This window comes from Lithobates pipiens, unplaced genomic scaffold, assembly GCF_037356315.1.
Source record: "Lithobates pipiens isolate NorthernLeopardFrog02 unplaced genomic scaffold, aLitPip1_a1.2 Scaffold_30, whole genome shotgun sequence".
Taxonomy (NCBI): domain Eukaryota; kingdom Metazoa; phylum Chordata; class Amphibia; order Anura; family Ranidae; genus Lithobates; species Lithobates pipiens.
This window is the reverse complement of record NW_027507791.1, coordinates 87,681,819-87,701,912: the sequence shown is the minus strand read 5'-3', so window position 1 is coordinate 87,701,912 and position 20,094 is coordinate 87,681,819. Positions and strand designations below refer to the sequence as shown.

Here is a 20,094-nt window from a genome sequence, read left to right as displayed (position 1 = left end):
GTTATGAGCTCACAAGTTTCCTGGATGAAAAGCTATTCTTTTCTTGCTTGTCCAGATATAATAAAGCTTTTCCAATTGTATACTTAACAGACCAAATAGGAGAAATTGATTGTTGGGCTAAGTTTAGGTGTGCAGTTGGGGGGGATCCACAATCGGCCCCCTCCCCTTAAGCCACAAATGGCAGCAGGCGGGGTGTTTACATGCTGCACTTATGATGCTTTGCACCTGCGGCAAAAGATATCCAACATGTTGCAATCGGCAGGCAGCAGGCCCGCCATATACAACCTATTAAAATGAACAAGGAAGAGCTGCAGATGCCTGACGGTGGACGTCAGCAAAAATAAGAATAAAACCGTTGATGAGGAGGCATCACATTGCCTCATCGCCTGTCAATTGCCTCTGAACTATGGAGGAGCAGTAGATTTAGATGGACATCTAAGGCCCCATTCACACCTGAACATAATGTTTTCAGGCAGAAAATCGCATGATTTTACTGCGATTGTGCATAATTTTTACCGCGATTTTGCTGCGTTTTGGCGCAATTTTGTGCAGGGCAAAGGGTCACCAATGTAAAAAGAAGAAAAACACCCAAATCTGCTCGATTTGACCGACAAAAAAAGGGTCCAGAACTTGTTTGAGCTTCAGGCGTTCAGCTTCAGGCAACTTGGAGTGGAGATGTGAACCATCTCCATTAGAGGTCGACCGATATGGGTTTTTCTCTGGCCGATGCCGATGCCGATATTTAGAAATCATGGCGGCCGATAGCCGATATATGATGCCGATTTTTTTTGGGCCGATATGTTAGGCCGATTTTATTTTATTTATTTTTTTCCTTTTTTATTTATTATTATTTTTTTAATCCCCCCTTGATCTAACACACCTTTCCCATTGGGGCGTTTTTCAGGCGCTTTTGGGCTAAAAATAGCGCCTGTAAAGTGCCTGCAAAATGGCTCCCCTGCAGTCTGTGCGAAAGACCGAGTGCTTTCACACCGAGGCGATGCTCTGGCAGGATCTTAAAAAAAAAGTCCTGCAAGCAGCACGTTTGGAGTGGTGTATACCGCTCCTCCACCACTCCTGCCCATTGACATGAATGGGCACCACTGCCGAAGCGCATGCAATGCGATTTGGCAGCAGTGCTTCATGGGCGCATTTAACCTCTTCCTTGGCCGCTAGCTGGGTTATATGTGCCCCACTAGCAGCCAAATAGCACCACTAAAATGATGGTAAAGAGCCGCTAAAACTTGCGTTTTAACATCAACGCTCCAGTGTGAAAGCGGCCTTCATAAGTGATACAGAAAATTTCTTACATTTAAACATTTATTAAACAAAACAAACCTCCAATCAGTTTACTTGTATGTATGATTTAGATTTAAAAAAAAAAAAAAAACCTATGTATTAAATAAAAACAGGTAGTCAAAACTTTTGGCCGAAAAAAAAAAAATGGGCTAACTTTACTGTTTTTATTTTATTTTTAAATAGTGTATTTTTTTCCCCAAAAAATGCATTTGAAAGACCTCTGTGCAAATGCCGTGTGACATAAAATATTGCAACAACCGCTATTTTATTCCCTAGGATCTCTGCTAAAAAAATATATATAATTTTTGGGGGGGTCTAAGTGATTTTCTGGCAGAAAATACAGGATTTTTACTTGTAAGCAACAAGTGTCAGAAAAGATTTAGTCTTTAAATGGTTAAACTGAGAACTTCTACACACAGAGATGACTTCATTCATTCAAGTGTAAACATTGTATCTTTCTGTTCTTTTCTTGGCAGCCTGCCCAGAGAGGAGGAAAGTGTTGCTATGACGACTCAGTCAACTCACACTGTCTTCTATACAGAAGTCATTTCAAAGTCCCGCTGTAGTTATAAATCGGCTTTTTATCAGCAAAATCGTCTGATGCCGATTATTTAAAAAACGGCAAATATCGGCCGATATATCGGTCGACCTCTAATCTCCATTGAGAATAAAAGATTTTTATCCAGCGTTTTGTGGCTTCAAGCTACAAAACGCTCAGGTGTGAATGGGGCGGTTTTCAGGCACTACAGCGCTAAAAATAGCGCCTGAAAAAACCGGCCCCTTTTACTCCAGTGTGAAAGCCGGAGGGCTTTCACACTGGAGCGGTGCGCTGGCAGGACGGTGAAAAAAGTCCTGCTAGCCGCATCTTTGGAGCGGTGAATTTACCGCTCCTAAACTGCTCCTACCCATTGAAATCAATGGGGCAGCGTGGCTATACCGGCGGCAAAGCGGTTTGCGGGCGAGTTTAACCCTTTTTCGGCATACCGCTGCTAAATTATTGCTAAAAATAGCGGCGCTTTACCGCCGTTGCCTGCACCGCCCCAGTGTGAAAGGGGCATAAGTCCAGCCTTAGAATTTATACTTACTTTATCCCTGTCTTTTACAAGACTGAGGATAGTCGTGCAATGCATCTTACAGAAAGTAAAGAGCACCTGTCAGAGAATTGTCATTGCTGACGACTTCTCTTGAGAAGGTTTGTGAGAAGACTTCTGATCGGAAAGAAGCAGATGGCTGGAATATAGAATAAGGTAAGTAAATCTCTGTTTTAGGTCATCCCCTAAAAAAACAAGCATTATGTTCTTCATCAGCTGACGGTGGGGGTCACATTTTTTAATTTTATTTGTTTTACTACCCAAAGCTCTGCTTTAAGGAAAGAGTTAGTTTTGCGTTTTGTCAGCACCGTGACTATTCTAGTGCATTACAGTTGGTGATTCCCGTGAATTCTTTTCCATCTGAGCTGAGTTCCAGCAGCTGTGTGGAATTAATTGTGGAATAAACTGCTTTTAGAAGATGTTTAATAGAAGCGAGGGAAGCCTGTGCAATGCAGAAATCTTTTAGATTATTGTACTGCTGTGTACATATTGAAAGTGTATCCCATTCTTTGGAGTCGTGTCAAATGAGATGCTGCAAACCTCTAAGGAAAATTTACAGACTTAGCAAGTGGCAGTTGATCAAACTTCTTTATTGCTTCAGTTGGCTTTAAGTTACACCTGTCACAGAAGATATGTTGGCTACCATTGCTGGCTTTCATCTGAAAATACTGCTTGACTGGCTGTGTCTGACTTTTGAGTTACACACACACACACACACACACACACGGAACAAGCATGTACCAAATTCTAATGAACCCTCATACACCTGATCAGATTTTCAGCAGGCAATTGTGTGATGACAGACTGTTGGCCTAAAATGTGACCGTTAGTACGCTCCATCAGACAATTGTTGTACAACTTTCCACCAATAAATGTTGGATGGCAGGCTAGTACGTTTTCGGTGGACATTTGTCTGTTGTCAGATTTTCCTATTGTCTGTACACAAGTTCATCATACAAAAGTTGAAAGTATAAACACGCATACTTGGAATCAATGCTCAGCAAACATGATGTTAGCAGAAGGTGCCAAAATGGTGGCGCTCGAGGCGGTGGCGTAGTACGTCACTACGTTCATGTTTGTTGGCCGACAATTGTGTGCCGTTTGTATGCAAGACAAGTTTCTGCCACACACCCCTTGGACAAAAGCCTGATGCTCTGTTGGCCAACAATCCGATCGTGTGTACGAGGCTTTAGAGAAAATCAAGAGTTACTTGCCTCTGTCTTTCATAGAGCATCAACATACCAACAAGGTAACTAGCATTTTCAGAAGAGATTAGGATTTCCCTCATATTTTAAGACAGCCCTTTACCAACCCCCTGATATCTTAAAGCTGAACTTCAGGAAACAAACAACTTTCATTTTAAATATATTCCTCAATTAACGCAAATGTCATACTGTAAGTCCACTTTGTGCGCTGTAAATGCCTTTACAAAGTCTTGAAACTACCATATAAAAGTAGCACTGATCTCATCGCTGTGCTGTACGCAGCCTGTGCAGAGCATGGCTGTGGGAGGGGCCAGGAGCTCCACCCACTATGGCCTGCCTTAAGAAAACTACAGAAAGGGGCAGATACAAGACCAGTCACCCTGCACAAGGAGAGAGAGCAGCAGTGACTGGTCTTTATTACAGGAAGCTCTTGCTTTAACATTGGAATACTGCACAGATCTTGAATAAATTCACAAAGCACACCAAGACTGAAAGAAGAATATATCTGTACATGACTCTTGCATTTAGTCATTAATTGCTTATCCTGGAATTTAGCTTTAGTCATCCCAATTATCATTTTTTATGTGGCAAAAGAAGCATTAAAAACACCACTCTTGTGGAAAACGGTGCCCTGAGCTAATTTCAGTGCTGCTTACGAGTCCAGATGCTGAAACAATGACCACTTAAAAGAGACGTATGGGGTGTTTATTTTTTTTTATTTATTTTTTTAAGATTCATACTTACCTAGGTGTCCGCCGGCACCACTAACACTGAGAACCGAGCGATTGAACACTGCTGATTACTCGGTTCTCACACAATAGCCATAACCCTATTCCTCTTCCTTTGAGATAACAGCTATTTTCGAATAAATTAAGTGATGATCCCATGTCTATGGGTCCACATGGGACCGTCGGCTCACTGCACTTTACTTGGCTATAACTGCTCGAATTCCAGCCGATTCCTGCTAACCTGGCCAAAATTCAAGCAATGTCAGAAAATTGTCAGCTGAGCAGTGATTGCATTCAATCAGAAGCAGGCACTATTTGGGTATTCTGACAGCCATCGGCACCTGATGACAGAATACAAAAACCCGGCAGGGGGGATTTATTCATCCTCACTGCTGGCATGGATGGAGGAATGTTTTTCTTTTGTAAACCAAAAAAACGTTCTATACGGCCTATACCAGCACAGTAGGTATCTGTGCTGTTATACCAGCACCTCTGGATTAAGGCTCTCCTGGTTCTCCACCACTATACCTCTCCAATGGATCCATAATTGAATGTATACTATTGATCTCAATCCACACAAGTGTTGGCTCACTGTCGCCTACATTTGCACATTGGCCTTGGGGAATCCACAGTGCTCCCTGCTTGTCCACATGTCTCTACCTCAGCTTCCATGCCAGACCTTTCTAACAGCTCCGATCCTCTGTTCTATGCAGTTGACTTCACCATTGCATTCGCCCCTGAAGAGTTGTTATACCCCAACGAAACGCGTTGGGCTTACATAGATGCATGCTGTCCATACAGATGATTTTATGTCTCTTATATCTTTTACTCTAGATTTTCCAACACCATCCAGCCCTTCCGTGGCCCATGTTGAGCAGGACTTGTCTTTTACCCCATGATATGCCAAGTACCTTGGCGTCAATAGTTATATGTGGTTTTTAGCATGCCCTGCGTTTATGCGATTCTGTGTGTGTTTTTTTGTGTCATTCAGTATGCTGTACATGATTTCACAAGGTATAATAAAATGTTCTTTGCCAAGACTGCTCTTTGATATACGTCTCTCATTCAAAGTCTCCAAAAAACTCCATCCTTTTTTTGATTGGCCTCATTCAAAGTCCTGCCTCCCAAACTTTCTCTTTTTGTTCAGATGTAACCTTAATAGCTTGAAAACCTCTTGTGCTACCTGTGCCGAATGGAGATGATCACATGGGAAGATCTGGAAGGGGGGGGTATCCAAAGAGGGTTCCTAGAATGCAAATAAAAATATAAATTGGCCACTTGGTTATCATTTATCTCATACCTTGTTAGAGCTGCACGATTCTGGCTAAAATGAGAATCACGATTATTTTGCTTAGAAGATAGATCACTATTCTCTCACGATTCTCGCGGTGTAACATCTTTCACATTAAAAAAAAAAATTGTGCCAACTTTACTGTTTCGTTTTTATTTATTTTTTTAAGTGTATTTTTTCCCAAAAAATTGCATTTGAAAGACCGCTGGGCAAATACAGTGTTACATAAAATATTGCAGCAATTCCCATTTTATTCCCTAAGGTCTCTTCTAAAAAATTATATATTATAATGTTTGGGGGTTCCAAGTAATTTTCTAGCAAAAAATATTGATTTTAACTTAAAGAAGTGTCAGAAAAAGATTTAGACTTTAAGTGGTTAATATAGAAAAGGGCAAGATGATTAAACTTCCTGCATTTACACATGGTTGAAAGCTTGGCAGACTGCCCGAATTATTTGTTTACACAGGAAGTTCTATCCCTTTTGATCTAAAAAGTAAGTGTTAGTTAGAATGTTTCAAGTTCTAAACTTGGCAGATTGCCCTGGATGCTTTCTTTTGACAGCTGAGTGAGCAGATAATCTCTCCACTTGTTTATATGAAAGCATTGCCTCAGCAGGAGAGATTGTCAGGGGGGGTGAATCGAGATCACAATTTTTTAATGATTAATCGTGCATCTCTATACCTTGTTATAGGTTAATTTTATAAACAGCCTATACATTACATTTGTTGTTTTTGTCTCTTATTTGAACACAATGAGGTCATGACAGCATGGTATTAGAGCCTCATTTTAAAGAACAGAACCCTGTTCAGGTGACCAAAACTAATTTCTAGTATTATGTTAAACACCTAAAATCTCTTTGTTTTGACTAAAGTATGGGTACAAGGTAGAAACTCCTCTTCTTTGTAATTTTAAACTTTGTACACCAATATTAGGCTTTCCTTTTAACTGACACTAATAATTCCGGTCTTGGATCCACTCCAGAGGGATAACAAACCCTTTCAAGCATCAGAAGTTTGGATTTTCCCATCGGGATTGTTTCTTCTGTACACAGTAGGGAATTGTTCAGTTGCCGTGTCTTTGATTTTGATGTGTGGTTAGAACGCATCTTTCTGATACTTGTGGATGTGTTGTATGTTCAGATATAGTAAAAAGTAACAGTACAGCGCAAATAAACATAAAAATAAATATAAATAAATGAAATCAATCCATTAATATAGTGCATATAATACAAAAATCTATAAGTGAAAGAAAAAAAACAGGTGAATTGTCAAGAAGAGTCCGCTTGTGCAGTGTGTCTTCAATCAACAAAACAGGTGATGATGTGATCCCTTCACCAAAGAGCAAGATGGACTCTCACCTCAAATAATGGACCCCTGATAAATCAGACAGGTCAAAAACGCATGTTCCCATCAAGGGTTAATCACAGCAATCAGCAAACGTAACGCAAGTGCTCCAAAGATAAATCCTTTTTCATGTCCTCAAACCAATATGATTCCACATAGAAGCATAAAAAACTGAATCTAGTGCTCTCCGTTTGTAACGAATTTATTAAAAAAGAAGCAGGAATAAAAATGGTACACTCACATTTTTATGCACTGATCTCCAGTGCCGAGTAATGGGCATAAAAACAGATATAATCCAGCATCCATGCACGGATCCATGCATGCGGCTGCTGATGAAGTCCCTCCTACTTTCGGGGACGCATCGCGTACGGACCACGTGACCTAAGCCGTGACGTCATCCGCAAGCTGTTACACTGATCCGTGCATGGATGCTGGATTATATCTGTTTTTATGCCCATTACTCGGCACTGGAGATCAGTGCATAAAAATGTGAGTGTACCATTTTTATTCCTGCTTCTTTTTTAATAAATTTGTTACAAACGGAGAGCACTAGATTCTGTTTTTTATGCTTCTATGTGGAATCATATTGGTTTGAGGACATGAAAAAGGATTTATCTTTGGAGCACTTCTGTTACGTTTGCTGATTGCTGTGATTAACCCTTGATGGGAACATGCGTCTTTGACCTGTCTGATTTATCAGGGGTCCATTATTTGAGGTGAGAGTCCATCTTGCTCTTTGGTGAAGGGATCACATCATCACCTGTTTTGTTGATTGAAGACACACTGCACAAGCGGACTCTTCTTGACAATTCACCTGTTTTTTTTCTTTCACTTATAGACTTTTGTATTATATGCACTATATTAATGGATTGATTTCATTTATTTATATTTATTTTTATGTTTATTTGCGCTGTACTGTTACTTTTTACTTTGTAATGTGGGATTTGGTATTTTGACCTATAGTATTCTAGCTGCATTAATATTTTTTTCACTATTATTTTTTTCACTATTTTATATTTATTTTATTGTTTTAAGCGCTGATTGATTTTCGTTTAAAGTATGTTCAGATATGCCTTTCTGCACAACACTTTTGTAAAGTGTAATATTCTGAGCAATAGGGGACTTCCTGTCGGCATGAACAAGACTGGCCATTCTCCTCTTGACCTTTCTCCCTAATGAGGGGTTTTCGCCCACGGAATTGCAACTCATTGGAGGTTTAACGTTTTTTTCACAGTATTCTATGTAAATTTCCATATCTAGCATCAACTCACTTAGATCATGGATTCTTCCAACAGCTGCATGTTTGCATTCCTCATATACTGATTTGTTGCCTGTACTGTAACCTAAAAAAAGAGTTTGTCATGTGTATGCTGTATTTCTGCACTTTTTTTGTGATTTGACATACAATGTGAGTGTTATGCACTAAGCTAACTAGTCATGACTGCCTGTTGTGATTTTTTTTTTTTTTTTTTCCTTATAAAAAGGACATACAGTATACTGCAAAATTTGATTGAAATAACCAAATATTCTTAAATCTTTCTTTCAGAGAGATTGCGGAAGGAACAAGAATCATACTGAATGTCGATGACAAAATAGCAAGGATTAGAAATATAAAGGTATGGATACCAGTAAAGTAACATTAAACCTTCTTTTATTTATTTTATAAAAAATGTAAACATGTTATACTTACCTGCTCTGTGCTATGGTTTTGCACATGGCAGACCCAATCCTCCTCTTCTTTGCCCCCCCCCCACCAGAACTCCTCCTCTTTGGTAAGTGCCCCCATAGGAAGCCACTTTCTATGGGGGCACATGTATGGCTTGCTCCCAAGCCACCCTGCCTTCATCCATTCACAAAGACCGGGCAGCTCATGCATAGAATGCATTAAGGTAGAAAGCCTTCAGGCTTTAGAACCACTTTAAGGTCACCATTTTTGTGTTTAAAGCTGATGTTTAAAGAGTAAATGATTTCTATACATAAAAGGAGCCTTACAGTGTATGTTAACACCAAATGCAGTGGGGCTGCATTGAGTGGAAATTCCAACGTAGTCCCATCGCATGAGAAGGCAAACTGCCTTGTGTCCATATCTGCCCGGTTGGCACCACTACTATTGTGGGCGGTGCGGGCCGTGTGCACTAAAAAAAAAATACTGCATGGCATTTTTTTTTCTGTTTTTCTGCTGCTTCACACACACAGTGGGCAATTAAACTTTCTGAGGTATCTATGTGACCTTTCAATAGGTTAGTTAAAAAAAAAAAAGTGAACAGTGCAATGCACAAATATTGTAACACAGTGGCTGGTGTGAACATAACCTTACAATGGTGGAAAACTGAAGGTATGGCCGTAGTTCAGCTTTGGAGGATGATTCTACATTTTGCAAAACAATAAATGCACTCAGACTGAAACGCATGCTGATCGCTGGGCCCCGGGTAATGATTGACCGCCGGCTTGGTGATAGAAGTTGAACACAGCTCTGTCATTGTACACAATCACGAACAAGGGACAGTACACATAGTTGGGCACACAGTTAACCCCTTGATCGCCCTAAATGAAAACCCCCTTCCTACCCAGTGTCATTATTACAGTGATGGTGCATTTTATTGCTACTGATCACTGTATTAAAGTGGATGTAAACCCTCACATATACTCAGTGGAGTGAATAGCCTCAGATGATACGCAGGGATGAAACAAATCTCCCTATATAAGTTTTACATGTATTTCTGCTGTCTTTGGCTTGCTATATTCGGGTTAGATTTTTCACATCCTCATTCAGCTGTAGGAGTGGATTCTTGGCTTACACTGGGATACAGCTGATTGGAGAAAAGTCACCCCCACCTCCACACAGGTAGAAGAACGAAGATACTTTCCGAGTGCTGTGACAAGACAAGCTCTTTATAGCAACCTCTCGGGTCGCACATTTTCAGCTGCTTTTATCTCCTGTCTCTGAGAACTTGTCAGAAGTTATCATGCTGTTAACAGGAACAAAACAGCAGAAAGACAGGATTTAGTTAATCGGGTTTACCTCCACTTTAATATCACTGGTGATGTTAGAAGCAGTTTGTCAGTTCTCCACAGCATCAGTTGGTGTCAGATTGTCTGTCCCATTATAAGTTGCTGATCACCGCTATTAGTAGTATTAAAAAATAATAATAATTAAACAAATTCGGGTACTAGTTCCCATAGTTTGTAGACCCAGTAACTTTCACACAAACCAATAAATACACACTTATTTTTTTATTTTTTTACCAAAGACATAGTAGAATACAATTTGGCCACAATTGCTGAAGAGATTACTGTATTAGCGTATAACATGCACTTTGTCACCCTGAAAATCGGGTGCAAATAGCGTGTTATACGCCAATACTTCAATTTTAGCTGCCTTAGAGGGTACAGAGAGGGGGGCAGGATGAGCTCCATCAAGTTACATATAGTGAGCATCTCCTGTTTACTTGGTGGCCTCTGTAATAAGAAGTCCCATCTCCTGGGCCGCCATTGGACCACTGTTCTGTCTATCATAGGAGATTCTCACTGTGTGTAATAGGTAAGCACTCGTCCTGCCCCCTCTAGGCTGCAGATGCCTATTGATCAGGCTGCACTGGTGAGGCTGCTGAATTGAAGGCACTTATGAGGCTGCATCAATGTGGACTGATGAGGGTGCATTGATGGCACTTGTGAGGCTGCAGATGGGCATTAATCAAGCTCCATTGATGGCAATGGTGGATCAGTGCCTACAGATGGACACTGACCCTTATTTTACTTCAAAGTTCCTTATTTAAAATTTAAGTTTTTTTTTCCTGAAACGTCCCTCTTAACCACTTCAGCCCCGGACCAATTAACAGCCTAAGGACCAGAGGTCTTTTTACAATTTCGCACTGCACTGCTTTAACTGGTAATTGCGCGGTCATGCAATGTTGTACCCAAACGAAATTTGCGTCCTTTTCTTCCCACAAATAGAGATTTCTTTTGATGGTATTTGATTGCCTCTGCGATTTTTATTTTTTGCGATTATAAATGGAAAAAGACCGAAAATTTTGAGAAAAAATTATATTTTCTACTTTTTGTTATAAAAAAAATCGAATAAACTCAATTTTAGTCATACATTTAGGGCAAAATTTATTCTGCCACATGTCTTTAGTAAAAAAATGTCAATAAGCGTATATTTATTTGTTTGCGCAAAAGTTATAGCGTCTACAAACTAGAGTACATTTTCTGGAATTTACACAGCTTTTAATTTACGACTGCCTATCTCATTTCTTGAGGTTCTAAAGTGGCAGGGCAGTACAACCCCCCCCCCCCAAATGACCCCATTTTGGAAAGTAGACACCCCAAGGAAGTTGTGGAGAGGCATGTTGAGCCCATTGAATTTTTTTTTTTTTGTCCCAAGTGATTGAATAATGACACAAAAAAAAAAATTTTTACAAAAAGTTGTCACTAAATGATATATTGCTCACACATGCCATAGTTATATGTGGAATTGCACCCCAAAATATATTCTGCTGCTTCTCATGAGTACGGGGATACCACATATGTGGGACTTTTTGGGAGTCTAGCCACGTACGGCACCCCGAAAACCAATCACTGCCTTCAGGATTTCTAAGGGTGCAAATTTTTGATTTCACTCCTCACTACCTATCACAGTTTCGAAGGCCATAAAATGCTAAAATAACACAAAACCCCCCCCAAATGACCCCATTTTGGAAAGTAGACACCCCAAGCTATTTACTGAGAGGCATGTTGAGTCCTTGAAATATTTTATATTTTGCCACAAGTTGCAGGAATTTTAAAAAGTTTTGCACAAAGTTGTCACTAAATGATATATTGTTCACACATGCTATGGGCATAAGTCAAATTACACCCCAAAATAAATTCTGCTGCTTCTCCCGAGTACGGGGATACCACATGTGGGGGACTTTTTGGGAGCCTAGCCACGTACGGGACCCCGAAAACCAAGCACTGCCTTCCGGATTTAAATATAAAATGCTACCAAAACTGTTAGGCCTGATCCCTGCGATCGCTGACTCTGCGATCGCTGCAGTTATGTGTTTAGTGTTTTGTAAGTGACAGTGATCGATCGATACTGCACTTGGGTGGGCTGGGCAGAGGGGCAAAACGCAGGTGCCAGCAGGTATCTGGGCTGATCCCGCTAACAATGCGTTTTTTTGGAACCCTAAACTGCTGGGGATGCTAGTATAGATCTGATCAGATCAGATATTGATCTGTTCAGATTCTATACCACTACGGGAGGTGTATGCTTTGCGTGTGGGTGTTAGCGGTACTGGCACTAACCTAGCGCTGCCTGGGGCGACGCAGACCCTGACCCTAAAACCTAATTGATATCACCCGCCGGGTGATCAGGGGGTTAAACCTTTATTGGGTAATAAATGGTGGGTGCCCTGATGCTATAAAAAGCAAACTAACCAGAGTCACCCGTAACACTTATACGGTGATCATTGGTGAAAGGGTTAACTAGGGGCAATCAGGGGGTTCAAATTTTAGGTAGTATATGAGGGTCCCTGGCACTATATAAAAACCTGACGGGGAACCTAAATAACTAACTGGCTAACCAGCGTCACCAGTGACACTTATACTGTGATCGCTGGTGAAAGGGTTAATTAGGGGCAATCAGGGGGTTAAAACCATTATTGGGTAGTATATCGGGGTACCTAGCGCTATAAAAACCTGGCGGTGAACCTAAAAAAATAACTAGCTACCTAGCGACACTAATGCAGCGATCAGAAAAATGATCGCTTAGTGACACTGGCAAAAGGGGGTGAAAGGGTTAACTAGGGGCAATCAGGGGGTTAAACCTTTATTGGGGGGTGGTAGGGGGCTACCCTGGACCTAACACTAACTGCCCTGACAGTTTTTACTTTTACAACTGACACTGAATGCAGTGATCAGTAAATAAATGATCACTGCAATCAGTGACACTGTGACTGGGGGGGGAAGGGGTGGCGATGGGGGGGGGGTTGTGTGCCTGTGTGTGCCTACATGTCAGTGTAGTGTTGGTGCACACTTACTTTCTGTCTTCTCCTCGTAGTCCGGTCAAAAAGACCGCCCCGAGGAGAATGACATCACTTCCTCCCGGACTGTGTATACAATACACTGTGGGAGGAAGCTTCTCATTCGCCAGGAGCGATCGAGAGGGGATGGCCAGAAACCACCGGCCACCCCCTCATCCCGTAACGCTCCTGAAGCGAAACGGAGCGCCGTATCCAGCGGGAGGGGGTCCGATCGGACCCCCCACCCGCTGGAAGGCAAGCACGTACATGTACGTGCTTGTGCCTGCCGGTGCCATTGTAATGACGTACATTGGCAATACGGCAGTCCTTAAGTGGTTAAAATGAATGTGCATGTTATATGCCGATAAATACGGTATATTTAATATACATTACGTTATATAAAATTTTGTGTGTTTTTTTTTTTTTTTCACAAAAATTGTTAGTCTTTTTTTTTTTGATTTTTTTTATATTGCAAAAAAACAAAAAACCCAGTGATGATCAAATACCACCAAAAGAAAGCTCTATTTGTGTGAAAATATCATATAAATTTAAAGTACAGCATTGCATGACCATGCAATCATCAGTTAAAGTAATGTAGTGCCAAATATCAAAAAAATAAAATAGGCTGGTCATGAAGAAGGTAAAATCTTCTGGAGGCCAAGTAGATATGGGTGCATCATGAAACAGTCAGAAAGTCGCAGTTAACTTTTAAATATGAGAAGGATAGCTATAATTTGGATCTCTAGCAAAATTTGTATAGAGCAAGCTTCATCTCAAAGTGAATGTGTGCTTTGCTCATGTAGGGAAGAGTAATAAGCTCACTTTAATGAGGACCATCACAGCAAATTTATATTTTCCTTCATTTCATTCCCTGTCGTCATCATCAGTTGTTCTGATCGCCAACAGGAGTGAGGAGAAACTTGGCAGCACTGGACAGTTTGTGTGCAGAAATGATATGTACTATGCGTGGAGCCTAAAAGCTAAAAGACATTGGCAGTACTCTACTATGACATTAAAGAGAAATTCCAGATTCTATCATTTTTTGTTCTCCTATAATCCATAAATCCCGGACCTATCACTTTGTATTGTTTATGTTGTAAAGAGATGAAAGATCAGATGATATTTTAACTGATCACATACTTTACATGAGGGCTGAAGACATGCTTAGCCTATTTCACTGCACAGGGAAGCAGTACTATATGCTACAAAGACGGTGAAATGGATATTTTATAGATGGGCAACTCCTATCCTCATATTGATTAGTGGTTCCAAATTAATAACTACTGCAGTAGGGAACAGACCCAAAAGATACGCTCGGCATCTTTCCAAATAACCGTTCTCCTTTATTATGACGCATTTGAAGGTTTTTATACACATCATTACGTAGGTATTACATTAATATTACAATTGTTTGTTTATGGTAACAAGGGGCATAACATAGGCAGGCTAATTCTAATCAGGACTCAAAAGAATGCAAAACATGTACTGAAAACATTATTAGTGCCCTGTGCACAGTGAGGGCATTGTGCAATACATATAAAATAGAATACAATTATATACAGAACCTACAAATTTCCATTACAACGGGTAACATGAGATTGTGCATTTTGCTTCTCTACAAAAATTGATCTTTTTAGTTAGCCAGACCTTTGAGAAGGAATAAGAAATAATGTTAAAGCGGAGGTCCACCCTAAAATGGACCTTCCGCTCATCGGAACCCTCCCCCCCTCCGGCGCCACAATTGGCACCTTTCGGGGGGAGGGGGGTGCAGTTACCTGGATAATCCAGGTAACTGCACCCACTTCCGGGATAGCTCTCTGCGGAAAGGGGCGTAGATTACGCCCCTTTCCGCAAGTGCCCCGCTGCCTGCTGGGAAACACACAGATCCCAGAGGCAGCGGGGACCGTCCTTATTGCGCAGCGCTACTCGCGCATGCGCAGTAGGGAAATGAAGCCGAAAGGCTCCATTTCCTGATTCCCATACCCAAGATGGCGGCGGCAGCACCCGAGTACCGATCTAGAGATCGTCTTCGGGTGCCGACATTGCGGGCGCGCTGGACAGGTAAGTGTCACTATTTTAAAAGTCAGCAGCTGCAGTATTTGTAGCTGCTGGCTTTTAAAAAAAAAAAAAAAACGCGGAGTCCCGGCGGACTCCCGCTTTAATAAATTACAGGTAACTAGAGAAACTCATAAATTATTTTATAATTTTGTTATATTTGCAAAGTCAATATTTATTTGCCTGCTGTGTGTGTACTTGCAGCTAGCATAGCACATAATGGCGTGGCCTTCAACATATAGCGTGGTATGCATTCTATGGAGGCCATTGATTTGTGAGCAGTAATCCATAGTGTGTTGTCTAGGTTGCAGTGGATACATGAAGGCCTCAGCCATGTATTCACTGGAAGACTATTTTTCTTTTCTAGATTGCAAAACCTCATACTGTATATACTAATTTACTTTGCAAGTGCCCTTTGACAAGCCCTTTGTTTAAATCTGAACTCTGTGTTCATGTTTAAATGAAATAGTGTTAATACTTGGATTTGTTACATAGTTTGTAGGGTTGAATAAAGACACCAGTCCATCCAGTTCAACTTGTGGTGTGTGTGTGTGTGTTTGTGTGTGTGTGTGTGTGTGTGTGTGTGTGTGTGTGTGTGTGTGTGTGTGTTTGTCAATAATAAAGCTCATATCCCTGTATGTTGCAATCATTAGGATGCCCATCAAATAGTTTTTTTTTTTTTTTAAACTATTGACACTCCCTGCTGATACCACTGCTTGTGGAATGGAGTTCCACATCCTTATCGCTCTGACAGTAAAGAACACTCTAGGCAGTTTAACCCCTTCCCGTCCACGCTATAGATGAATGATGGCTACAGCGTGGACCTACTTTGCCAGGAGGGTGTCAATAGACGTCCTTCTGTGCTCAAGCGGCCTGCAGGGCGCGCGCTGCACACTCTGTGATCAGCGAGTCTATGAGGCTTGGCTGATCACAGATCGGAGTAAGGGGTGGATCTCTTACCATGTGATCAGCTTTCAGCCAATGACAGCTGATCATGTGATGTAAACAGAGTCGGTAATCTGCTATTCTTTCTCCTCACGCTGATGGCGTGAAGAGAAAATAAAAAAATAAGAGCTGTGGACTCTTCTGTGCCCACCAGTGCCACCTACCATTGCCCATAGTGCCACCAATCAGTGCCACCTATCGGGGGCCAATCAGTGCAGCCTCATCAGTGCATATTAATGAAGGAGAAAAATGACCTGTTCGCAAAATTGATAACAAACTATGAAACTTTTTTTTTTTCAAAATTTTCCATCTTTCTCTGTTTAGCAAAAAATAATAGCCCTCAGTGGTGATCAAATGCCACCAAAAGAAAGCTCTGTTTGTGTGACAAAAATGCTAAAAATTTAATTTGATACAGTATTGCATGACCACGCAATTGTCATTCAGAGTGACAGCGCTGAAAGCTGAAAATTGGCCTGGGCAGGAGGGGGGTTTAAGTGCCCAGTAAGCAAGTGTTAAAAGAGAAGTATGGATTATTTTCGGATTCCTACTTGAAATGCTGCATCTGTCCTCTGACACCATCATGTTACATGTGACCCCTTTGCACAAGTGTTTGTGGCTGTTTTTTAATTTTGCCCGGGTGCATCTTTTTCAGATTAATGGATTCACTTGCCGCACTTTTGCGCTTGCGGCCTCTTGCTGAAGCAACTTTTTGTCTATCAGCAGAAGGTGCCGAACATATGAGGGACTGAGGAGCCTATCCACCAGCTGTTCTTCACACTGCCCTGTGTGAGTGTTTTTCTGCTGTAAGCCTCAGCTCTAAAAACGCCCAACAAGACAAATCCCATTCATTTCAATGGCCCCTGTTCACATCTGATGCCAGCAAAACACAGATGAGAGCTGTTGTTCAGAAAATGCGACTGTGTGTATGCTCCATCGGACTTTTGCTGGCTGAATTCTGTTTTTTCGGTTGGAAAAAAATCCAATCGGAAATTCCTATCGTCTGTACAAACTCCGACGTGCAAAATTTTGACGCATGCTCTGAAGCATTTAACTTCATTTTCTCGGCTCGTCGTAGTGTTGTACGTCACCGCGTTCTTGATGGTCGAAAGTTCGCAGAACTTTTGTGTGACCGTGTGTATGAAAGGCAAGCTTGAGCGGAATCCCGTCGGAAAGACTATCCAAGTTTTTTTGGACGGAATTCCTGATGGTGTGTACGGGGCATCAGTGTTTTGTCATCTGAAGCTCAAAAAAGTACAGGAGCTTCTTTTTTGGCAGATTACAGGCATTTTCTACTTTTTTACATTGGTGACCTTTTGACCTGTACAAAATCGCTGCAAAAAATGTGTGACTTTCTGCCTGAAAACAAAAGCCATGGGTGTGAACAGGGGCAGCATGGTGGTGTAGTGGTTAGCAGCAAAAAGGGTCACTGGTTTGAATCCCGACAACGACACCATCTGCCTGGAGTTTGCATGTTCTTCCTGTGCCTGCATGGGTTTCCTCCGGGTACTCCGGTTTCCTCCTACACTCAAAAGACATGCTGGTAGCAGTGGTAGGTTACTTGAATCCTGTATAAATTGGCACTAGTATATGTATGAATGTGTGTTAGGGACCTTAGGTTGTAAGCTCCTTGAGGGTAGGGACTGTGAATGTGCAACGTATATGTAAATCGCTGCGTAAATTGATGGCTCTATACAATTACCTGAAATAAATTAAAATAAATATCGCTATTATATCATCAGTGTAATATGTTGCATGCAATTGGACTGACCAGTAACCTGTTATTTGGAGGAGAGACAGAACAAAACATCATGCAATTTCTCCTTCATAGTCCTGGTACAGGTTGTGGCTAGGGAGGTGACCCAGCTGGTTTGCAGTACAGAAAGGTCCGGTCACCAGGCTGGCTGTGCTGTTATGCATGGCTGTGTAAATGTCAGAACTGGCTGGATAGAAATAAAAAAAACTTTGACAGTTAAAACAACTTTCATATATGAATTCCAGATGTGTAGTAAATACTTTACCTGGAGTTCAGCTTTAAATTATTGGCTTCTTAAGCAATTCTTGAAATGTGTTGAGGGACTTTGCTCAAACTATAAGTCTGGTTACTATAAAATATTGAAAATGATCACCCTCCTGAAAACTCATTGTTGCTTATTATATCCATTAAATTCTAATTCGTTCCTAGAAAACGCACAACTAATAAAAATATAATGGCATACTCAGCAAGCCTGTTAATTCCAGTGTTTTCTAGTAATGTGCCCGAGAACATCTGCAGCTGGCTTTTAAAGCTGAAGCCTAATCTGCTTACATTTTGCCTTCAAAAAGATGCTAATAACATATTAAATAAAATCTTAATGTTTTCAATATATACCTTATTTTAAAGCCAGTGATGTCATATAAGCAGGGGCTGGCTCTTGGGTGGAGTTATACAATTAGCAGTCTGGAGTCACTGCTGAGTGCTTGAGTATATAAAGCCGTATACACACTATTAGTTTATTTTTGTGCAACTCAGTTGGTTGCATGAGAAAAATTTAACAATGTGAGGTTAGTACAGCGATTTCCCCCACTGAGCTGTTGTGTTCCGCCAGAACACTGTGATCAGCGCTCTCTGCCATTGGCTGAGAACACTGACCGGTAGTCAGTCGTTTGCTGGTTTTCCAGCATGCACGTCCAGCATTGTCGGACAGACCGGCATACACACGGGAAGAATGCGGGCCGGTTTCTATTTTTATACCAGCAAATGTCTCCCGAGATTCTGCCCGTGTGTACAGGGTTTTATGCCATTCAAATGCTGCAATAAACTCTCTCTTGCCCACATCATCATGGAAGCTTGGTAACTTTACCAGGAACCCCATTTCATCACCACTCTATACAAGGATTTATCATTGCATTGAATGACATTACCAGCGGCTTGGCTGTAATAGAGCCATCATTCTATAAGTTACTGCTGTAAGTTAGTATTTGGCTTTTTAAAAATACACTTTCCCTTTTTAATTTTGCCTTCTAGGCTGCTAGTAATCTCAGCACTGTCTGAAAAGCATTTGTTCCCAGAACATGCTAAATCAAAACATATGTGAACGTTCTTTCTCTACGACCCTCCCTGTTCTGCATCCCAGGGGATCACAGGCAGATCGGCCCTGAGGGTCTTATTCACTGATAACAAATCTCTTCAGTGATACTACAAGATAATGCCCCCACTGCCGCAAGATGCCAACCACTGTCACACATGGCTGATATTTTGTTCTTGTAGTAATTGTTGCTCGTTGGGATTCTGCATTCTTGGTCATGTAGATAATACTGTATACACAATTATCTTGTAAAAAAACACAGCCTGCATTGGCAAAGGGAAAAAATCTGTAATTTGATATGCAGTTATTTGTAAGTTTATACCTAAAGACATCAGTGTTATGTACTTGATTATGTACACCAGGGGTAGGCAACCCCCGACACTGGTGCTGCAAGCGGCATGCAAAGTGTCTTTTGCCGGCACTTGACTCCCTCCCCATCAGCAGAGCAGCGCAGGGAAGTGTCACTGAGACATTAATGCATTCCAATTTCAGATTTCCCCAGCCGCACCTGTACTGAGGGGGAGGCACTGTGCCCCCACACATTGTAAAAGATGGGAAACATTGTTTGGTTCTCTAACTTTGCTGTAGCTGCGATTGTCAGCTTTTGTGATGGGGAAGAGATTGGGTGCAGTTCTGCTAGGAGGGGGCGGTCCCTTTTTCCAGGAGGAGGAGGAATGTCTTGGCCACTGCTAAAGCCAGTCATAGTCTTGCTAGCCCCGCCCACCATCTGGAGGAAGATGACACTCTTGGTTGCCACTACCAATCTCAGAAAGAAGGGATTTCACTGTGATTGAGAAAACCACAATCAGGTGACAGTTTGTGGAATTACTGTTGAGCTTCTGGGAACTTTGTTGAAATTATTCCTGAACTTTTGCGTCACTTACTACTGAACCAGGCACAATGAAAATCACACCCAACCACTTTTTCTCAGCTGTGGGGCCCAACTTATGATCCTGCACACAGGCCTACTGCTTTCAGAAAATGTCCCTGATCTGAGCTCATCATTGCGGTTCTATTCCATATGCTTCTATGTGACATCACATACATCACATACAAGCATGTGGGCTGCATGC

At 41.4% G+C, this 20,094-nt stretch overlaps 1 protein-coding gene across 1 annotated transcript in view; it reads left to right on the top strand.

The window, feature by feature from the left end:
- Nucleotides 1-20,094, top strand: part of STARD9 (StAR related lipid transfer domain containing 9) — a 314,211-nt gene that overhangs the window by 31,992 nt on the left and 262,125 nt on the right. Inside the window, exon 2 of the mRNA XM_077464565.1 lies at nucleotides 8,501-8,570. Coding sequence (XP_077320691.1) covers nucleotides 8,501-8,570 — 70 coding nt within the window. The remainder of the gene's footprint in view (nucleotides 1-8,500; nucleotides 8,571-20,094) is intronic.